General features: G+C 47.0%; 1 protein-coding gene across 2 annotated transcripts in view; it reads right to left on the minus strand.

The window, feature by feature from the left end:
- Nucleotides 1-16,837, minus strand: part of ILDR1 (immunoglobulin like domain containing receptor 1) — a 34,482-nt gene that overhangs the window by 4,134 nt on the left and 13,511 nt on the right. The window contains exons 3-7 of one of the 2 annotated variants that reach the window (XM_006073425.4): nt 15,561-15,710; nt 9,254-9,373; nt 8,833-8,979; nt 1,982-2,113; nt 969-1,763 (exon numbers count right to left, since the gene is read on the minus strand). In XM_006073425.4, coding sequence (XP_006073487.1) covers nt 969-1,763; nt 1,982-2,113; nt 8,833-8,979; nt 9,254-9,373; nt 15,561-15,710 — 1,344 coding nt within the window. Of the gene's footprint in view, nt 1-927; nt 1,764-1,981; nt 2,114-8,832; nt 8,980-9,253; nt 9,374-15,560; nt 15,711-16,837 lie in introns of both variants that reach the window. The other variant, XM_006073424.4, reaches the window with a different exon arrangement.

The following is a 16,837-nucleotide window of genomic DNA, read 5'->3' on the forward strand; positions in this document are numbered from 1 at the left end:
CCTCTAATATCCCTCTACTCTGAGAACCTCCCTCACAACCTGCTCCTCATTCCTTTATCTCAGCAGAAACAAAACAGAAAAAGGATTTTTGAATGAATAAAGAAAGAGATTTTTGTGGGTAGCTTGTAAGTTGGTTCTGAAGGCAATTCATGAATATTTTTGAGCAACAACCAGCATAATTTGCAAAGAGACAACATAGAAAGAATACTATCATTGAGGTATATTAATTATAAAATGACTTTTTAAAGTCACATCTTACAGTGGAAAAGGGTCTATACTCAGAGGCATTAAAAAGCCTACTTCCTTTTGTGCCCCTTTCAGGCTCTGACATTGGCACCTTGCCTGTTCACAGAATCCTAAAGTGTTGACCCATATTTGGGATATCAGGTTGTTTTGTTTTGTTTTGGGTCTGTTTCTAAATCATTGTAATGATACTTTCCAGAGGAGTCTCAAAGGGCTGCATCCTCAAATACAACAGGCCCTTGCACACTGTCAGTCCCACTGTTCTAATTTGGGGAATGGAGGTTGTTGCTAAGTAAAGCAAGGCAGCTATGACAAGAAGTAAAGATTTAGCCTGAAGGCCTGCCCTGGAGTCCTAGCTCCGCTACTCACAAGGTACTTAATTATTTTGAGCCTGGTTTCCTCACCTGTGAAATGGGGGGACCCTGCCCGACTGGCCTCAGAGAACTGTGATGAGGGGTGGAGCCAGGCTGGGGGCGAGGAGCCCCTCCTGAAGCACCAAGCTTGCCCTGAGCACTCACAGTTCCTTCCAACTCTATAAGAGGTGTCTCACGGAGCCCAGAGAGCAAGCGGTGCAAAACAGGGACCAGGGGCCCTCCACGGAGGCATATGAGGTGGCCTGTGTCAGCCTGGATGAAGAGTCCTTACTGCCCATTCCCGACCCTCAGCAGGAAGCCCCAGGCTCACCAAGCGCCTCTTCACACTCCCTTTTTTCTTGCCATTCTTGCCTGAGCTGACATCCAGCGAGCGGTAGCTGGGTGGCTTCTCCTCAGGCCAGTTTGGGGAGCACGAGCGACGATGGCGGCGGGTCTCCCAACTCTGGGGCTGCCTCTCCTTCTCCTCCTCGGAGCTCCAGGAACTGAGGCCAGAAGGCAGGGGAGGGGAGTAGCTGCGGGGCCTGCGCCTCTGGTGCCCCTGAGTGCTTTCCTTGGGGCTGGGCCTGCGGGGATCTCTCTCTGGGTAGCGGCTCCGGAGAGCGGGGCGGTGGGGCCGCCAGTGGGCCTCACTGGATGAGGGGCCGTCGCCGTCACTGAGGCTGTCCCTGTCCGACCAGGGCCTGGGTGACCAGCGATGCCTGGAGCCACGGTGCCTCCCACGCCGCAATCGGTCCAGCTCCCTTTGCTCCAACTCCCAGCACTGAGCCTCAGGATCCCGGAGCTCCTGGTGGAAATCAGAGTAGCGGTGCTGCCTTCTCCCCTCCCTCAGATCCCAGGGTCTGGAGGGAGATGGCGGTGTGGGGAGCCACTGCTGGCGGGAGGAGCTGCTGGTCCTCCGCGAAGCCGGCAGGTCTCTGACCAGGGGAGGCAGGTGGATGACTCTGCGTTCCACAACCTCAGAGCCCAGGGAGGACAGGATGCTGCAGGGGTGGCCAGATATGGCCTGGAGGTCAGGTGGCAGAGGCTGGGCTGGGTTGAGGTTCCGCAGTTCCTTCTCCAAATACTCTAGGATACCATTGGGGATGGGAGGGTGAGCGGTTGCCTGGGTCACTGGCACCTCGGGAATGCTGGATCGCAGGGACAAATCTGAATGAAAATAAGAATAAGAACATGCAGAACTGCTCGTCCAAAACACACTCCTCAGAATCAGAGCCCCCAAGTGCCACCTTATTTAGCGTGAATCTACGCCTTCCCATCTTCCATCACAAAGATGCCCACTATTTGGTCATGAAGGCCCCGATGCAGCCCATGCGCCTACCCTTGCCCTTTACCCTCTCCCACCCCAAATCTCTGGCAGGGTTTACCTCGCTGCAGCAGTGGGTTCATTGGATAAGATGAAAACTGGGAGCTCCTGTCCGCCCCCCAGTACAGGGGTTTTTCCATCATCTGAGAGCCTAGGGCCTGAGCCTGCTTCATGTAGCGGTGGCGGGCCAGGGCTGCAGGGGAAAAGGGAGAAACGCAGACCCTGAGCCAGCGCAAGGCTCACACGCCCCACTTCACTTCTATCCACCCAGCAGCCTTGCCAAGAGGCCACTTTCTCTCCTTGAAGTTTACTGTGTCCTCTCTTACACGGGTGGAAGAGTTAAGGGAAGTAGTGAATCCACTGTTCCTCTGTCAAAATGCTGGGAATAAATTCCCTGGCAAGACTGCAGTTCCTGCACCCTAGGAAATATCCTCCTGAAACTTGACTTCCTAGTCTTGAAATCATTTCATCTTCCTGCCAATTTCCAAGGTCACCTAAAATGTATAGGTAGAAATGTAGATCTTAGCAGGCAGTGAAATCTCAGGCTATAGGCCAAATATAGAAGGCACAGATGCAAAGGGCTTACAGGAGGCGGTGAGTCAGGGGCTTCTTGGGAGGATCACCTGCTCAGAGTGGAAGAAAAGGACACAGATGCTGAGGTCAATGTGCAGAATTACTGGTAAAGGGAAAGGGACTGATGAATGTTTCCAGCTGGTAATGCCAGCCCTGGGTGGGAGAAAACCACGGGGAAGAAGGCAGAGAATGCAAAAACCTGAAGTAGATCCTTTCTACACTTCTCCTCACTTTATTAAATGTTGGGGTTTTCCCTAAGTAAGGGGAATCTCTAATGGGTGGGTTAGAGGCAGAGAAGAGAGAAGGGAAATACCATTTCCTTTCAGGGCAAAGAAAATAGTATATTAAAAAAAAGCAGCCCAAGAGTCCATAGAAATGTTTCTCCAGTCCCCTCTGCAGCTGATCTGAAGCACACAACCCACAGCACATACAAATTAAAAACAAATGCATTTAGTTGTTTTGCTCATGTGATTCTATTTTGTTACCGAGTGCACATGTCTCCCAAGGTCCCTGTGTATACATGCATGTAGAACAGTCCCATGTCTATCCACTTGTGTGCTTAAGTGCAGGAAGTGCCCTCTTTAGGCCCCCAGCATGGTACTCTCACCTCTTCCTGGGTTCCCCAACCCTCTGAATGCCCCTAAAGCCACAGAGCTCTGCCAGAGCTTCCTCTTACCATAGTAGGAGGAGGCAAAAGACAGGCATTCTGGACCCAGCATAGGGTGGGGGATTTGCTGAGGCCAGCAGCTAAGGGTCATCTGGAAGGCTATCCAATGGCTCCAGTATAAAACCAACTTCCAACACAACAAGAAGTGGTTGTAGCCAAGCCCGCAGACCTGTGTGGAGCTCCAGCCCTGATCGTGAGTCACAGCCCAGCCTGGACGAAGTCAGATGCAGGCTTAGAGCAGCTCACCCACCTGCCACACCTTCATGCCTAAGGACAGCACACCAGACCCTCTGAAGACAAGTTCACCTACTCAGCACTTTCCTCTCTCTCTTGCTAACACATGCCTCCCCCAATTCCGTATAACATGCCACCTTCAGCACATACAATGCCCTCCTTAATACAGGCCAGTCACTTTACATGAGTTAACTAATCCTCAGAGAAATCTCTTAAATGTGAGCATCAGATGAGAAAGTTAGAGAGGTTACCTTCCCAGCCCAATGTCCCACAGCTGGTGACCGACCAGTAGAGGCAGTGTGTGACCCTGTGTCTGTCTGTCAAGCCTCTACTCTTTCTGCCAAATTGCAGAGTCCCCAGACTCCTTTATGTGATAAAGCAAAAAAAAAAAAAAAAAACCCTTTCCCAGCAGTACCTTCTCACATTATTTTTCTCTCCTCAGCACCACACCTTTCAAAACTCACTCCAGACTAATCTCTGCTTCCAGGGCCTCAGGACATCTGATCCCATTGGGAACAACGTTCGCTGCCCCCTACCCCTCTTAACTGAATCTTGATCTCCTCCCGATGGTACTGTTACCTCTTTGGGCCACTTCCTTTTTCAGCTCCTCCAATTCAATAGGAAGGAAAAGGAGAGTTGGGCTTCTCTTCTTGCTCTCCAAATGACTTCTTAATTAATGGGACCCTTTGCAGAGATGACTTCCTAGAGACTTTTCTGGATCTTCCATCAGGCTTCCTGTCAGATTTTCACACATTCCCAAGATTAACTCACCTGCTTCCTTCTTAACTGCCACCATCTCTTTCTAGAGTTCTTTCCTTCCCTAATGCACTGGAGTGAAAAAATATAGTCTCTGAGCTTCTACCTTGCCTGCCTGTCCCTAAAAAAATAGCTCGATGGGGAAGTCTAGACTATCAGGCTTTCTGTTGCTCACCTAATGGGGAATCAGGCAATAAAATAAGAAACATGGAGAAATTAACAAAGCCTTGCTGCTGCTAAGTCACTTCAGTCGTGTCCGACTCTGTGTGACCCCATCGGCAGCCCACCAGGCTCCACCGTCCCTGGGATTCTCCAGGCAAGAACACTGGAGTGGGTTGCCATTTCCTTCTCCAATGCATGAAATGAAAATTGAAAGTGAAGTCACTCAAGTCGTGTCTGACCCTCAGCGACCCCATGGACTGCAGCCTACCAGGCTCCTCCGTCCATGGGATTTTCCGGGCAGGAGTACTGGAGTGGGGTGCCAAACAAAGCCTTAAATGACTCCTAATAAGTTATCTCTGAACCTCAGTGGTGTAAAATCTGTCTTGATCACCTTTAATGAGATAGTTAAATATACAGACTCCTGGATCCCACTCCCAGACTGAAAGTCAAATACAAGATGAGAAAATCCATGTTTTCAACAAGCTTTAAGGCAGGAGTTGGAGTTGACTATTGTGGATTCTCAACTCTCAAAAACGTTCTGAGAATTATGGTCCTCAGGGATAGGTTTCCATAAACACAGGCTTTAAGAGTCACTGGGACTTCAACTGGAATCCCAGCATGTATTAGCTGTGTAATTTCAGTTGAGTCTCCTCAGTATGTTAGCTCAACCTCCTCATTTTTTGAGCTGGGGATAATAAATAGTGAAGTGAAAGTGTTAGCCACTCAGTCATGTCTGACTGATTTGTGACCCCATGGACTGTAGCCCGATAGGCAACTCTGTTTATGGAAATCTCCAGGCAAGAATACTGGAGTGGGTTGCCATTTCCTCCTCCAGGGGATCTTCCTGACCCAGTGATCGAACCCAGGTCTCTTGCATTGCAGGCAGATTCTTTACTATCTGAGCCAACAGGGAAGCCCCAGGGATAATAATACCTATTTCATAAAGTTGTTGCAGTTAAATGAGGTAATACATATGAAATGCCTAATACTGGCAAATATTCAATGGGTCATGGCTCATGTTGTTACAATAAATGGTTAATATAAGTCACTACTTTCACCTTATATCCCATAGAAGACAAAAAGTACACATTTGGAGACTAAAGCATCAAAAGCATATTCATTTTCATTTCTGAGGAAAACCCGGGGCATGTGCTTTAAGATCACTCTTTGTGCCAGAAATAATGCTCAACACCTCCCTTCCACCAGAGACCCGCAGCCAGAATCTTCTGTGTGAATCACCCATGGTGCCTGAATCACCCTGAGGACCTCCAACTCTTTCCATTCCCTACCACCCCCTCTCCACTCTTACAGAGAGTTCTTCACCCTCCCTGAGCCATAGGTCATACAGTCCTTTTTCTTTTTTATATACACTGGCAGTATACATAGTATGCTGATTTGACTGGCAGTCCTTTCAAGGACATCCTCAGAAGCATCCTAGAATCTCACACCCCTTGAACCCTTGCTATTTCAGCTTTCAGGAACTACCAGTCCATGCTTCCTGGGTGCATGATGGCTCCATTGTCAGACAACCAACCTCAAATAGCCATTTTTCCAATATGCGTAGATCTCCTTGACTGATTCAGCAACCCTGCTTCCCTCCTCCAGAGCGGCAGTTTAAACATTCCCCACTTCTGATGTCTTCCCCGCAGTATGAACTTTCAGCTGATGACATGTCTTTGTTAAGGAAGAGGAACCAGTCCTGGACATGGAATCAAGAGACCTAGGACTAAAGGCTTACCACTAACAAGCTGTGTGTAATTGTGGAAATCTCTGTCTAGGCCCCACTTCCCTCAGCTGAAGTGGGGTTACTAAACTTTGGTGTCATTTTTGTTTTACTGCTCCCTGGTCCTCTCACTGGAAAGCTGGGGCAGGTTGTGGGGGTGGGCTGTGGTCACAGAAGCTCAAGAATCACTGACATCGTTCTCGAAGCTGCCTTTTGTGTCTAGAATTTCGATCTGCTGAAATCGAGACAGGCTGGTGTCAACTCACTCCCCCAGCTCCTTCCCTTACACTTTAATCATATTCCTTGCGTTAACAACTTCCTCTGTCTCTCCAGAGGGCAGGCTTCCTTTCCCTTCCCTCTCTTACAGTGAAAGGTAGTCCTGATGTCACTCCCACTGATTCCATCCCTCCTCAGTTGCTGCCTCACTTCACAATGCTTCCTTTCTCTTTCTTTCTACTGGCCTTGGTTCTCCATCTACAAGTATGCTTCAGTTCAGTTCAGTCGCTCAGTCGTATCCAGCTCTTTGCGACCCTATGAATCGCAGCACACCAGGCCTCCGTGTCCATCACCAATTCCTGGAGTTTACTCAAACTCATGTCTATTGAGTCGGTGATGCCATCCAGCCATCTCATTCTCTGTCGTCCCCTTCTCCTCCTGCCGCCAATCCCTCCCAGCATCAAGGTCTTTTCCCATGAGTCAACTCTTCGCATGAGGTGGCCAAAGTATTGGAGTTTCAGCTTTAGCATCAGTCCTTCCAATGAACACCCAGGCTGATCTCCTTTAGGATGGACTGGTTGGATCTCCTAGCAGTCCAAGGGACTCTCAAGAGTCTTCTCCAACATCACAGTTCAAAAGCATCAATTCTTCAGCACTCGGCTTTCTTCACAGTCCCTCACATCTATACATGACCACTGGAAAAACCATAGCCTTGCTTAGGGTTACCTTATTTAAAAAAAAAAAAAAAAATCAATGATCACATCCACCCTCTTCCCCATCCAAGAGCTTAACTTGACAAGTCCTGCCCTCTCCATGTAATCTCCTCTTGTCACCAAGTTTCTCAGGACAGACTCCCCAGGTGACTCACTTTGAAAGTGACCTCATCTGCTCAAGTTCAAGGATCTTTCTTTGTGGCCCACATTTCCTTATCTCACCAGTTCTTCTAAATGAAATCTAACCACTTGGGAGAAATCACTTTCACCCAGAACCTGTTAATCAGCTTACGGACAGTAGACACATTTATCGCTGGTGCTGACTGTGTCCCTAGCCCCTGCCTGTTTTGAGTGCCCCACAGACTTAGGGATTCCGAGAAAGTATCCTGGGAGAGTTTCTCTCATCTCAGTCTGCATATTACAGCACCGGGAGCAGTGACTCCTACATGACCTCCTTCCCAGAGGAGGGATAGAAAGGCAAGGAGCTCCATGGCCCAATACCAAGTTCTCTGCTATTTCTCGTCTCTTGAAGGAGCTTATTGGCATCTCAGCCAATCCCATAGAGATCTACACAGACAGGCTGTGGCAGCCTCCGTTGTGGGAAATTCACATACTGTAAGTCAGACGAGAACGAATGCAACACCGCATTGTTTCTGCTACTTACCTTGTGTGACTCCTCTGACCTTCAGTCTCCTCATTGTTAAATAACAATGATACCTGCCTTCTAGGGTTGTGAGGATTCAAAAGGGAAATATATGCAAAGGCCCCACACACCAGACATCCATAAAAGTTAGTTCTCTTTTCCTATAAGACAGCAACCTCAGAACACAGGCCTGAAACCAGATTCAGACCATTGACCTTCCTGACATTATAGATTAGGTTTTGTTTCTATCTTAAAAGCCAATTTCTGGGTTTCTTTTAATATCCTTCAAATGGACCAAAATGATAACAGTGGTTATATCTGGGTGCTCAGATCAGTTTTTTTCATTTTCCTGAATTTTTCAGATTTCCTACAAGGTAATACTTTACTTATACCACCAGGAAAAGGAAATGCTACTTTAAAAACACAAAAAAATCCTTCCTTTAAAGCTGCTGATTCTGCTCCATCCATTCAGTAAGAAAAGATCTTTGTGGAATAAACTTTCTTCTTTTGTCTTCACCAAATGTTTTAGGGCATGTCACAATTCTGTTTTATTAATAAAAGGCCAAATTCAAGCCCAAAGAAAGATCACTGTTAGAACAAGATCTTCTGCCTTCTCTTTCCTTTGTCTAAAACAGAGACTCTCAAAGTGTGGCCCCTAGACCAGCAGTGTGAACTTCTGAGAAATAAAAATCCTCAGGCCCACGCAAGACCGATTAAATCAGAAACTCCAAAGGTAGAGCCGGCAACCAAGTTTTAACAAGCCCTCCAGGAGATTCTTAAGTTTGAGGACCCCCGCTCCAACACCTCTCTCTCTTCTGATCTGTTCTTTTCAAGTCATCTCTAGGAAGTGGCCTTCTCTCTCATTGTTCCATGCAAACCACTCCCTCCAGCCACCTCATGTCCAAGCAAGGTCAGAGTTGGGGGAAAATACTGAAGCAGAGGCCTATCAGGGCTGCTGAGGAAAGGACACCAGTGGACAGACCCATCTGAAGGGGGCCTTAGGCAGTCTAGAAGGTGAACAGGCATAAGTCTTCCCGCCTGGATCTATGGCTTCCCTAAGCATCATTTTCTGAACTGAGCCCAAAGACCTCTGAGCCTGTGATGAGAAGGGCATGGAGAAGAACCTGGGAGAATGCAAGGTTTTGATGTGGTCATGTGAAATTGATATGTGTGGGGCACTAGGCTTCCGTCCCGCCCCCTCCCACTGCTCATCTGTCCCCCTCACCTTCCTGGGGGCAGCAGCAGCGGTTGGGACAGCAGGGGCAGCGGAGGTGGCAGCAGCAGTACTGGGGGCAACACTGGCACCAGCACACTCCAATCAGCAGGAGCAGGAGGAGGGCTCCCAGGACGATGAAGATCACGGTCAGCCAGTCTGCAGGGGGGAAGCCAAGCAAGGGTCGAACTAGATCTTCAGGGGCATGCTTTAGCTTGTAACATGCTAAAGGTCTGATCTACACAGCTCTTGACCTATAGGTTAAGGATGAGCAATATACACGCAGAATTAAAAATTCAACTTTGGTAAGGTAACTTCAGAGGCTGGCTACCGACCACAATAACCTAGGTTTGCTTGTTTCTGTTTTTTTTTTCCCTTTATGTAAAAGTGTCACAGTGGGGGTGGCCAAATAGAAATCTCCAAGAGCACTTACGCAGGACGATGAGCTTCACTTCCTTATCTGGGTCTCCTGACGTGTCCCCTGGGGCCTCAATGGTGCAGTAATACACTCCATGGTCCCACCACATCACTTCATTAATCACCAGATCTGCTCCTGCAGTGAAGGAGGGGAAGGTGCCAGCAATTAAAGGAGAGGGCATGGGTTTCTGATTTCTGGTAGCTTCAGGTCCCCAGCATTATACTTCCACATCCTAAAAGGGCCTCTCATAGTTAGAGAAAGGCCTCTATTCCTTCCTTTGAGATTCTCTTCTTTCTCCGAACAGTATAAAGGTGGTAAAACTGACCACTTAGTGAGCTCTACCAGGTACCCTGAAAGGAGTTAGGATACATCACCCCACTTCCTTCCTTCCACAACTCTCTAAATGGGTGAGGCAGAGGTTACCAGTTACCTCCCAATGTCTATTCTCCCTTTCTCTCATGGTCGTAGAATTTTTGCTCATGTATCAATACATAGCTATCCAGAATAAAGTCACTAATTGTCATCCTCTCTTACAGATGGACATGGACATGTGACTTGGTTCTGGTGGACAGAATATAAACAGAAGTGTCACATGACAGCTCTCAGGAACCTTCTTGAAAACAGTTTGGGAACATCTTTGCTCTTTTCTTCTTCATTTCTTCCTCCACTCTGTTATCTGGAAAGCAAATGTGATGGCTACCATCTTGGACCGTAAGGAAAGAGATGACATTCTTAGTGAGCAGGAAGGAGCTTGGGTTCCTGAGGAATTGATGGAACATGGCCACCACACTAGTTCTGGTCTGTCTAGCCCCAAATTTACACCTGTATGTGCGCGTGCTCAGTTGCTCAGTCATGTCTGACTCTCTGTGACCCCACAGACTGTGTAGCCCATCAGGCTCCTCTGTCCATGGAATTTTCCAGGCAAGAATATTGGGTTTCCATTTCCTCTTCCAGGGGATCTTTCTAACCCAGAGACCAAACCCGAGTCTCTGGCGTCTCCTGCATTGGCAGGCAGGTTCTTTACCACTGAGCCACCAAGGAAGAAATTAACTTTTTATTGTTTAAGTCACTAATATTTGGGGCTTTTGCTTACTTGCAATCAAATTTAATCCTGATACAAGGGGTAGGATTATTAGCTGCATATCAGATGAGGAAACTAAAACTAGAGGAAACTGGAACAGAGAGAGGTAACAGAGGTAGGTTCAAACTTAAGTCTTGCCTCAAAACTCGTGACCTCAACCACCAAGCTCTAATGTCTTCTCCAAACTGGGTAGGAAAATCCACAGCTTGGGTTCCTCACCAGCTGTGAACATACACTTCTGAATCTTGATGGGACAGTTAAGATGAACTTGAGGAATAAGTAAGGATGAAATGCCAATATTTTCAGAGTAAGTGTTACTCAAGAAAAGAATGAGTTTTTGTGAGCACCAAGTCTCTACCCCATTAAGATAGATGAAGGTTATGTTCACATTTAATAAAGGCAAATGTTCTCTAAAGACATTCTGTGGGTCCAGCACTATGTCAGACTCTGTGGAAGTTCAAACAAGACCTGTGCTGTGTCTGTCCTGAAAGGGCTTAAGGTCCAATCAGAGACATCAGGGTAGCCCCCATGTCCAAGCTACTTTAGCCACACAAAGTACCAGAGGACACCTTCAAATCCTTCAAGTCCTTAGTTATAGATTTGCTCCTGCTTACTTGGCAGTCATAGTTGCAATTCTTTTTTATCTGTTGGTCAAGAAATATTTATTGAGGAAGTGAAACAAACATGCAAGGTCATGCACCACTGGAGCTAACTTTGACTTCTCTTTCCTTCTCTTTCTACGTCAATCCCTACAGTTTTTTCCTACTCATGATTTTCCAACCTGCTGCCTTTCCCAGAAACAAGCTTACCCCAGACTTGGAAAAATGGTGAAAGTGCTTTGGAGGAAACACCCCCTCCAAGGTTAATGTGTATTATAAATCTCCCCCAATTTTACTAGAGACAAAGATTATTTCAGGGATATCAGAATAATGAGGACATTCATTCATTAGAACTGATTTGACAGGGTATTCTCAAATGATGCAAACACAGGCATAAAAATTTCAGAAAACAAGGGCTCCAAGAAGTCACAACAATCCTGGAGATAGAAATTAAAACCCAGGGGAAATACTACTTTCCCATGGGAATAAGGAGGCAGAATTTGACCCAAAGGTGGTTGGGAGTAGGGGTAGTGGACAGTGTTATTCATTTAGAATGAAAAAGAAAATGACAGAAAATCAGAGACTATCACCTATGGGGACTTTGGTCCTTCAAAATCTGTAAAGGAGAATTTAAACTTTGGGGTCAGATCAGAGTTAAGTTTCTGGGCTCTGGAAAGAGTAGTCACCCTGAACCTCTGAGGATGCACCTAAAAACTGGAAAAGGACAGATGTTCCAAAAGGCTGAATACTCAAGGGCTGACTTGGGAAGGTCAGAGGTTGAATATAAACAGATCAGACTTACATATTGCAGCCAAAGTATTATACACAAAGTTGGAAGCAATTTTTAAACTAGGTTGATCTACCTCCAAATAGTCATAGAATATTCACTGATTTCTTCAGATTGTTGCTATGGGTACCCTGAGTAGCCTGCTAGGTGTATTCTCCCACTTTCCACCCCCCTCCCCACTTTTAACCAGCCAATATTTATTTAACACTATGCTGCTGCTTGGAATACGGAATGAAGCAGGGCAAAGACTAATACAATTTTGCCAAGAAAATGCACTGGTCATAGCAAACACCCTCTTCCAACAACACAAGAGAAGACTCTACACATGGACATCACCAGATGGTCAACACTGAAATCAGATTGATTATATTCTTTGCAGCCAAAGATGGAGAACTCTATACAGTCAGCAAAAACAAGACCAGGAGCTGACTGTGGCTCTGATCATGAGCTCCTTATTGCCAAATTCAGACTGAAATTGAAGAAAGTAGGGAAAACCACTAGACCATTCAGGTATGACCTAAATCAAATCCCTTATGATTATACAGTGGAAGTGAGAAATAGATTTAAGGGCCTAGATCTGATAGATAGAGTGCCTGATGAACTATGGATGGAGGTTCATGACATTGTACAGGAGACAGGGATCAAGACCATCCCCATGGAAAAGAAATGCAAAAAAGCAAAATGGCTGTCCGGGGAGGCCTTACAAATAGGAGGCCTGTGAAAAGAAGAGAAGCGAAAAGCAAAGGAGAAAATGAAAGATAGGAGCATCTGAATGCAGAGTTCCAAAGAATAGCAAGAAGAGATAAGAAAGCCTTCCTCAGCAATCAATGTAAAGAAATAGAGGAAAACAACAGGATGGGAAAGACTAGAGATCTCTTCAAGAAAATTAGAGATACCAAGGGAACATTTCATGCAAAGATGGGCTCGATAAAGGATACAAATGGTACGGACCTAACAGAAGCAGAAGATATTAAGAAGAGACGGCAGGAATACACAGAAGAACTGTACAAAAAAGATCTTCACGACCCAGATAATCACGATGGTGTGATCACTGACCTAGAGCCAGACATCCTGGAATGTGAAGTCAAGTGGGCCTTAGAAAGCATCACTACGAACAAAGCTAGTGGAGGTGATGGAATTCCAGTTGAGCTATTTCAAATCCTGAAAGATGATGCTGTGAAAGTGCTGCACTCAATATGCCAGCAAATTTGGAAAACTCAGCAGTGGCCACAGGACTGGAAAAGGTCAGTTTTCATTCCAGTCCCAAAGAAAGGCAATGCCAAAGAATGCTCAAACTACCGCACAATTGCACTCATCTTACACGCTCAAAATTCTCCAAGCAAGGCTTCAGCAATACGTGAACCGTGAACTTCCTGATGTTCAAGCTGGTTTTAGAAAAGGCAGAGGAACCAGAGATCAAATTGCCAACATCTGCTGGATCATGGAAAAAGCAAGAGAGTTCCAGAAAAACATCTCTTTCTGCTTTATTGACTATGCCAAAGCTTTTGACTGTGTGCATCACAATAAACTGTGGAAAATTCTGAAAGAGATGGGAATACCAGACTACCTGACCTGCCTCTGGAGAAATCTGTATGCAGGTCAGGAAGCAACAGTTAGAACTGGACATGGAACAACAGACTGGTTCCAAATAGGAAAAGGAGTACATCAAGGCTGTATATTGTCACCCTGTTTATTTAACTTCTATGCAGAGTATATCATGAGAATTGCTGGACTGGAAGAAACACAAGCTGGAATCAAGATTGCCAGGAGAAATATCAATAACGTCAGATATGCAGATGACACCACCCTTATGGCAGAAAGTGAAGAGGAACTCAAAAGCCTCTTGATGAAAGTGAAAGTGGAGAGTGAAAAAGTGGGCTTAAAGCTCAACATTCAGAAAACGAAGATCATGGCATCTGGTCCCATCACTTCATGGGAAATAGATGGGGAAACAGTGGAAACAGTGTCAGACTTTTTTGGGGGGCTCCAAAATCACTGCAGATGGTGACTGCAGCCATGAGATTAAAAGACGCTTACTCCTTGGAAGAAAAGTTATGACCAACCTAGATAGCATATTCAAAAGCAGAGACATTACTTTGCCAACAAAGATCCGTCTAGCCAAGGCTATGGTTTTTCCAGTGGTCATGTATGGATGTGAGAGTTGGACTGTGAAGAAGGTTGAGCGCCGAAGAATTGATGCTTTTGAACTGTGGTGTTGGAGAAGACTCTTGTGAGTCCCTTGGACTGCGAGGAGATCCAACCAGTCCATCCTGAAGGAGATCAGCCCTGGGATTTCTTTGGAAGGAGTAATGCTAAAGCTGAAACTCCAGTACCTTCGCCACCTCATGGGAAGAGTTGACTCATTGGAAAAGACTCTGATGCTGGGAGGGATTGGGGGCAGGAGGAGAAGGGGACGACAGAGGATGAGATGGCTCGATGGCATAGACTCGATAGACGTGAGTCTGAGTGAACTCCGGGAGTTGGTGATGGACAGGGAGGCCTGGCGTGCTGCGATTCGTGGGGTGGCAAAGAGTCAAACATGACTGAGCAACTGGACTGAACTGAACTGAACTGAACTGATGCTGCTGCTGCTGCTAAGTCGCTTCCGTCATGTCCGACTCTGTGTGACCCCATAGATGGCAGCCCACGAGGCTCCGCCATCCCTGGGATTCTCCAGGCAAGAACACTGGAGTGGGTTGCCATTTCCTTCTCCAATGCATGAAAGTGAAAAGTGAAAGTGAAGTTGCTCAGTCGTGTCAGACTCGTAGCAGTCTGCACGTAGCAGTCTGGACTGCAGCCCACCAGGCTCCTCCTTCCATGGGATTTTCTAGGCAAGAGTACTGGAGTGGGGTGCCATTGCCTTCTCCGATTTAACACTATAGATAAAGCTCATTGAAATAGGCTCTGAATTCTGTGCCAATAATCCATTGGACATGGAATCCATTCCCCCCAGTAATGTGGGGCACTGACCCTTCATTCACAGGTGTGCTGAATGGTCATAATGAAAGTTCACCACACATGTGGTTTTCTAAGTGCTTTATACACATCATCTCACTTAATCCTCACAACTCTCCATGAGACAAGTACTATGGCAAGTCCCACCTTACAGAAATTGAGGCTTAAAAAATGAAAGGGACTTGCCCAAGTTCACAACCCCTGTGAGTGCAGAACAGGGACCTACACCTGAGTCTGACACCTGAGTCTACTCCTTGTACTCTCACAAAGAACGCACATGCTTCAGACGTAGCTCTCAGATGTTGTATTTGATGTTTACTTCAGTGTGTGGAGACAAAGACCATTATGCCCATCTTTCAGATTTGATAACAGAGGCCAGAGAAAAGAATAGGTCACTAAGCAAGGGGTGGAAGCATGGGATCACCACCCCATCTTTTGATTCTACACCCAGTGCTCTTTCCTCTACCAGTGGAGGGCAAGGGTCCATAAGTGGCCATCTACTTAGAAACCCCCACTCCATAGATTTGGGAAACAGGGGTAGCCAGAGGGGAACTCAGGCGTCTGGGGTTTGAGTAGGCCTTGAGAGCACTTTCTGGAAGGAATCAAGGGAGCCTGAGCCACACATTAGCCATGAATCTCAGGAAGGTGAAGGAAAACACCCAGTCCCAGACCTTTAGCCAAAGAAGTAGGCCATCCTCTTGTCTGAGCCCAACTTCCAGGGTACTGACTTCAGAGGGGGTGGCACATTCTGTGCATTTGGCACTTTCCTCAAAAAATGAAAGTGACCAAGTAGATCATCAAGCAACAGAAGCAAAGGGAAATCCCCACAATGACTCAGCCTGCTGGGCCTGGTGTCTACACAGCTCTCCGCCCCCAGTCCCCAGCTGCCTCCGAACTCACGATTCTGGATGGTGATCTTGCGCTGCCGGTAATCCACCCCCAGCACAGGTTCACTCTGCCCCCGCCGCTGGGCCACGATGCGAACTTCCCGCTGGCTGTCATTGCAGTCATTGGACGGGTCCTGGCCCAGGGATAAAGCCGCTTGGTATGCTGGAGAAAGAGGACATGGGCAAGTCACACAGCAGTGAGGAATTCCCATCAAGAAAGGTGACCTTAGTGGTCCCTGGAGCAGTGAAGGTTCTCAGTGTTTCCTGAGTCTCTGCATCTCCTAGGCATCTTCTCACAGATGGGGATCTGAGAGTCTACGTTTCTAATGAGCTCCCAGGTGAAACCATTGCTCACACTTTGAGCAGCAAGACTCCGGACCCCTCTACTGGGCCAAAATTTCTAAATCCTGAAGTGCATCACCACCTCCCATCCAAATGTCCCTCGCCTCATTTCCAAAGTGACTCCAGAATCTGCTCCCAAATGGTTCCTCTAACCTGCCCTCTCAATAAACGTTTTGAGAGCTGTTAAATCTGCTGATGATAAATGCCTTCTACCTGGTCCCTCCCATCTTCCCACTTAATACATGCATTTTAAGAGTAGCCCCCAGGAAACAATGCCTCAATTTAGAAAGGGGGTGTTCTGGGAACAAGGTGAGGCTCTGTGGGTGGCTCAGTAAGTTAGGTTTTGGAGCTCATATTGTAAGATACTAGTCAGGGCTAAAAATGGTAAAGCTGATGCCTCCCCCTGCTTTGCCTCAGATTGGGAAGCTCAGGGTGAACAGGGTCTACTTCTATTCTCCAAATTTCTAAAGGTCAATTGTCCCAGGTTGGTGGTGGGAGTCTGGGCTCGTCTGTTTTTTGAGAGAGGCAGAGGTGGGCAGTGAGAGAAGGACTTAGGTTCAAGACAGCAAGACTGACAGGAGTGGGACAGTTGTCACTGAGAGGGAGGACTTGGCTAAGTGTAGGGGAGAGCTGCGCAGCATTCAGAGATGCCCACAGTGAGCAGGCTACCTGTGGCCAGTGCGCTCCCAGTCACTGAGAGAGGCATGACTGTCTACCGGAAGGCTGGCCCTAGACGGGGATGTGGCAGTGGGCGGGAGGCTCACAAATGACCGTTCCTCATTCATACTGTGGCTAGTGGGTGGGGTGGGGGATACGAGTGCACCAGGCATTAACTAGGATGCAGGACTTGCTCTGCCTTTTTACTTAATGGCTAAGCTGCCTTCATTCCTTTTTGAACAAAGTGGAACAGAAATTTTAAAATACATTAATGGTATGTGACCCTGAATA

This window comes from Bubalus bubalis, chromosome 1 (assembly GCF_019923935.1).
Source record: "Bubalus bubalis isolate 160015118507 breed Murrah chromosome 1, NDDB_SH_1, whole genome shotgun sequence".
NCBI lineage: Eukaryota > Metazoa > Chordata > Mammalia > Artiodactyla > Bovidae > Bubalus > Bubalus bubalis.